The sequence below is a fragment of the Pseudophryne corroboree genome, chromosome 9 (assembly GCF_028390025.1).
Source record: "Pseudophryne corroboree isolate aPseCor3 chromosome 9, aPseCor3.hap2, whole genome shotgun sequence".
NCBI classification, from domain to species: domain Eukaryota; kingdom Metazoa; phylum Chordata; class Amphibia; order Anura; family Myobatrachidae; genus Pseudophryne; species Pseudophryne corroboree.
The window spans coordinates 471646125-471651533 of record NC_086452.1 but is presented as its reverse complement, the minus strand read 5'-3'; the positions used below and the strand labels follow the sequence as shown (position 1 = coordinate 471651533).

Below are 5409 nucleotides of genomic sequence, written 5' to 3'. Positions count from 1 at the left end.
GTGGAATAAGCTTCGCGCATGCGCATTATCCCCTTCACAGCAGCAAACGGAACTCCATCCCCCACAGAGCGCCGCGGCATCCAAGCGCATGCGCACTTCTCCTCTCTGAAGTCGCAGACCCGGAACTCCATCCCCCAGAGTTCGCTGCGGCGGCCAGCGCATGCGCACTTCTCCTATCTGAAGCCGTAGACCTGGGACTCCATCCCCCAGAGTTCGCCGCGGCGGCCCGGCGCATGCGCACTTCTCCTATCTGAAGCCGTAGACCTGGGACTCCATCCCCCAGAGTTCGCCGCGGCGGCCAGGCGCATGCGCACTTCTCCTCTCTGAAGCCGTAGACCTGGGACTCCATCCCCCAGAGTTCGCCGCGGCGGCTGGGCGCATGCGCGGTGCGGGTGTTTGCGCTGCGCGGGTGGTGACGCTGTCGGGTGGAAGTATCCGGCCTTTCCGGGAGGAGAGGATCCCCGACAGCGGGGTGACAGCAGCAGCAGGCCGCGGGGAGAGCGCCTGGCAGAGGGGTGGCTCACCCTGCGCTCAGGGCCAGGCGGTTGAGGGGGCCAGTCCTGGGAGTGCCCATAGGGGTGTCAGAGGCCTGGGTCAGCTCCATAGCAGTTATCTGGTAATTGCCCCCCAGTCTTGTTGCCCCAGGTACTGTGCAGGGGCATAGGGGGTGACTCATTGGGGTGAGGGGCCAGTCTGTTATCTGGTAATTGCCCCAGGTAGTGTGCAGGGGCATAGGGGGTGACTTATTGGGGTGAGGGGCCAGTCTGTTATCTGGTAATTGCCCCTCTGTCTTGTTGCCCCAGGTAGTGTGCTGGGGCTTAGGGGTGAGTGGGCCAGTTTCGGAGTGTCCATAGGGGTGTCAGTGGCCAGGGTCAGTACCGGGGGGTCTACTATCTGTTATCTGGTAATTGCCCCTCAGTCTTCTTGTTGCCCCAGGTACTGCTCAGGAGCATAGGGGTGGCGTATCTCTTAGCTACCAGCCACCATGCTGCGCTCCCTCCCTGCCAGTCGCCTGCTGGGGGCGCTCTCGGGCAGTAGCGTGCTGGTGAAGTGCCTCTGGGGGGCGGTAGTGTTTCTTTACCTGCTATCCTTCTGGGCTGACACGGCGCATGTCTTGGCCATCACCCCAGGCCTGCTCCTTCCCCCTAACCTGTGGCTGTGGAGCCTGGTCACGCACGGACTGGTAGAGCTGCACGCATGGGACGTTCTGGCCAATCTCCTCCTGACGCTGGGGGCAGGCCGCAGGCTGGAGCCACTGTGGGGTGCCCCTGAGCTGCTGCTGTTCTACGGCGTGGTCAGCCTGTCGGTGGGCATCCTCAGCTCCCTGTGTTTCCTGGTGGCCTACGCAGCAACGTCTGACCTCCATTTCCTGTTCTCCGCCCGTGTCCACGGATTCCCGGCCTTCGCCGGCGCTGTTTTGGTGGCGCACAAACAGACAGCCGGAGATGGATTAGTAGAGCCCCAGCGCTGGGTGCTGCTTCTACCCCAGCTGACGCTGCTGGGAGTCACGTTCCTGACCGTGGCTGGTTTGGTCCCAAGCCAGATATTGGTGGGCTACGGCCTTGGATTGCTGTCGGGCTGGGTGTATCTGCGCTTCTACCAGAGACACAGCAGAGGGAGAGGAGACATGTCTGACCACTTCTCCTTTGCAAGTTTCCTACCGGGCCCAGTCCAGCCCGCTGCCAACCTCCTGGGAAACCTGGTGCACGCTGCCTTGGTCAAGGTGCGACTCTGTCCACGTGCGGTGAAGAGGTACGACGTGGGAGCTCCTTCCTCCATCACCATCAGCTTGCCTGGGACTGATCCCCAAGACGCAGAAAGGCGCAGGTAAATACTGCTTCCAGACATAGGCATGACGTATTCATATCACGATGTAATAACAGGACAAATCCCAGTATTATTAACAGTTATTTACATTGTGCGCACACATATTCTGCAGCGCTGTGATAAGTTCAGTCACATCAGTCCCTGCCCCGGTGGAGCTTACAATCTATTCCCTACCACATGGACACACACGCCAGGGTTAATTTTGCGTCAGTAGCCAATTAGCCCTCCAGTATTTTATTGGAGCACTTGGGGGAAACCCACGCAACCACGTGGAGAACATGCAAACTCCACACATATAGTGCCTTGCTCAGTAATCGAACTCCTGTCTTCAGGATTGTACTAACCACTAGGCCCACCATGCTGAGATTAAGTAGCAAGGAGAGGAACTGTAACCCCATTTTTTGCATAAAATGACATTTCTGCTGTAACTATAACCCTGCAATCAATGTGTGGGTGTTGGTTTGGGAGGAGGGGGGGGGGGGGGGGGGGGTGCAGGCAATCTGCCCCCAGAGTGAGCAGTGGTCCTGCTTTGGGCTTCTTACTTTGACCTCTGTGCTCCCCGCTTGCCCCTGGAATCCCTGCACTGTGTGTATATATATATATATATATATATATATATATATATATATATATATACACATACATACATATATATATACATATATATATCTGTGATAAGGGAGTACTCCCCACGGGCTGGCTTACAGGGAAAGGGGTGAAGGAGAGTCCTGGGAGCGGGCCGCAGTGAGTCACAGGACAGGAAGGCTGTGTCGGGTTGTATCTCTGTACAAAGTGTATGTGATTCCTGGCAGAAGACGCGTGTGTATATAACATAATGATATTTCTCTCTTGCAGGAGCTGTGCAGCAGAACAAGTGGGGTTAGAATGGTTTAACTCTTTGTGTTCCCCCTGGGTTAGCGGCGGGTAGCAGGGAGCCCCGGCTGCGCCGTACGTTCTAGCTTAGAGTGCGAGCGCGCAGGACGCGGTCTCCTCAGAGCCACTCTGAGAGCCCCCGGAGGTGTCTGCTTCACGCTCCAGCTGATCTTTTCTTGTGCATAAGGCCGTTATGCCGATGATTAATAGGGTTTGTCAGCGTCCCCCCCGCGGCGGGCGCTGCTACGTAATAGTGTCCCAGCCAGATAGCGGTCTGTCGGGGTGAGGGGTTCTGCTCCTCTCTGGATAAAAACCCGCTGGATAGAAGAATGAAAGGGACCTTGAAAGAAAGCCGGAACGGCCAGGGAAGAAAGCACTGGCCTTGCGGCTCTGCGCTCATAGCTCCTCGGCCCCATTACCCCCGCACCATGTCAGGAACAAGAGGTCTGACGCTGTGCAAGGACGGCTGCACTTTATTATGTTCCCTGTCATGTTGCATTACGTTACTGCCTGGAATCGCTGCATTACGCTATAGACACTTCTAGCGGCTGCGCTGGTAGCATGCTAGTTAAAGGGGAAGCCATAATTAAAGTAGATCATATGCTGAAAATGAGCTGGAGAGATGTGCCGGGCTCATCTATCTGCTGCCTGCAGGGGGCGCTGTGTACTAGTGATATCAGTGGCCAGAGTCCTTTTAACTCCTAAATCCTGCAGTCCCAACAAGGAGCTATAATAACCTTATTACTAAAGGAGCGGTGCTGTTCTTCCACATTTATTTCACGTAACATGAGAAACTAGGATGTAATTCCCCCATAGGATCCCCCTTCTCTGTCCAGTATCAGACAGTACAACACTAATCATCCTGGAGCTTTGTTTGTACCAGGAGAAAGCTGCTCCGTCTGTCCTCTCTGAATCAGGTGTATAGAATACAAGGGTAATTTGCAGAAAGGTGAATACTTGTAGTTTTGGAAGAAATTCTTGTCATAAGCGATTTATTCCGCAATGGCGTCCCGTGTTCCCAGGCCGCCCTATAGCATTGGTTCATGCCACAAATGGGTTGCCGCCCCCGCTGCTTCTGTAGGCGTTGGGCGCTCATTAGTGTCCTGTGAAATCTTGGTGTTTATTAAGGGCAGGGCAATATTGTTACACTGTGGAGTCCTTTCTGTTGATGTCTATGGACGTAGTGTTCATTCTAGCACCCTGCACCTTTCAAAATCCATGCAGTTCCTCTTTCCTGCTTGGGGTGTCACTCTGCTCTGGTGCTTCTCAGCACACACCGGTCTGTATCACAGCACTGAGTTACAGATCAGAGTGTGCTAGAAGCACCACAGCAGAGAGTCACACCCTAGGCAGGGTAGAGAAACTGCACAGGTTTTGAAAGGTGCAGGGTGCTAGAATGAACACCATGGACGCATAGCTTCCTTGACCCGTTAGACGGTACCAGGGACTCGGATAGCAGGTCCCGGTGACTCCCAGATGGGCCTGACTGGTTCCTGCCTTTAGCTTTGTCCATACCTGGCGTGATGGCTATATAGGGTGCAGATGGCGGTGTGATGTCACAGGCTGCTCTTGCTTACCGTCATCTATTTTCCAACCAACAGGCAGCTGGCGCTGAAAGCTCTCAACGAACGTTTGAAGCGCGTAGAAGACCAGACATCATGGCCGAGTATGGAGGAGGAGGAGGAAGAAGAAGAAGAAGAGGAGGGTGCCACTCGGGAGAACTCCCTACTAAGCAACCCAGATACTCCAGTAGCTTCGGAGACTAGTGTGACAACACCTATGGTGTAACCAGCCACATGCACTGTCCTACTATTGGTCATCCTTGTCCGTGGTGCGGGTCGTGCTGGATCTGGGGAAGCAGTAACCTGTACACACTACAGAGATCTACCCCATGGGGGTTCTGTCACTTCCTGTTGGTATTAAGCTGATTGCACGACGGATCCGTGCTGGAAGGGGCTACCGTCACCAGGCGTCCCGTGCCAAGTGTTCCGCTCCTCCACTGTTGCAGCAAGTGTTTGCTCCGCTCCTGCTACACTTCACTTTAGCCAAGCTTGTTTCACACTACCCACAGACGGCACACTCTGTGCTCCATACCCACTCCACTCTGCCCCCTTATCTCACTGGCTGGCGCTCTTCCGTCTGCAATACTTGGACCATGGCGAGTGGCACCATCCGTCACCTTTGCAGTACTGTACAGGACGGAGCAGTAACATTGTGTGGGATGTCCCATCGTTAAGAGACCCACCTCCCACATCTCTGTGTGCCTGATGGGACATCATTGGGGGGAAAGCAGGTTCTCCCCTGTGACTCTGCATGACGGGTGGGGGTGTAAATGGAGCTTGGGGAGAGAACAATCTGCTTTTTTTATTTTTCAATCTTCTCTTAGAGGGTATACATTTTGTGGCCCAGGGGTTGTAAATGTTGATATTTTTTTCTGTCTGGATTAAATCTTTTTGGAAAGGATTTAATGGTGTGTTTAGTGCGACTCTCAGGACGATAGGGAGACGTTACCGGCCGTGGTGAAAGGAGGAGACGGCTCTGTATGCGTATATAGGTGTTATTAGCGTGTGCCCGTCTCCTAAACGCACAGCGCGCTGACGTACTATCCGTGATACGGGTGCGTCATCATATACCCATTCTTTTTGCACCATACAGTGGAGGCGCCTTAGATGCTCCCCAATGGGTAACTATATCCAAAATGTTGCAATG

General features: G+C 54.3%; 1 protein-coding gene across 1 annotated transcript; it reads left to right on the top strand.

Annotated features, from left to right (window-relative positions):
• Positions 1 to 342: 342 nt before the first annotated feature.
• TMEM115 (transmembrane protein 115) lies at positions 343 to 5163 on the top strand. Its single transcript, XM_063941372.1, has 2 exons — positions 343 to 1827; positions 4302 to 5163. The coding sequence occupies exons 1-2, from the start codon at positions 986 to 988 to the stop codon at positions 4486 to 4488; spliced, it is 1029 nt and encodes a 342-aa protein (XP_063797442.1). The 5' UTR covers positions 343 to 985; the 3' UTR covers positions 4489 to 5163.
• The last annotated feature ends 246 nt before the right edge of the window (positions 5164 to 5409 follow it).

Excerpts from the sequence above, each read along its gene's own strand:
- TMEM115 (XM_063941372.1), top strand. The coding sequence starts at position 986 with ATGCTGCGCTCCCTCCCTGCCAGTCGCCTGCTGGGGGCGCTCTCGGGC. Across the intron at positions 1,828-4,301 it reads CAAGACGCAGAAAGGCGCAG|GCAGCTGGCGCTGAAAGCTC; the intron begins GTAAATACTGCT and ends TCCAACCAACAG.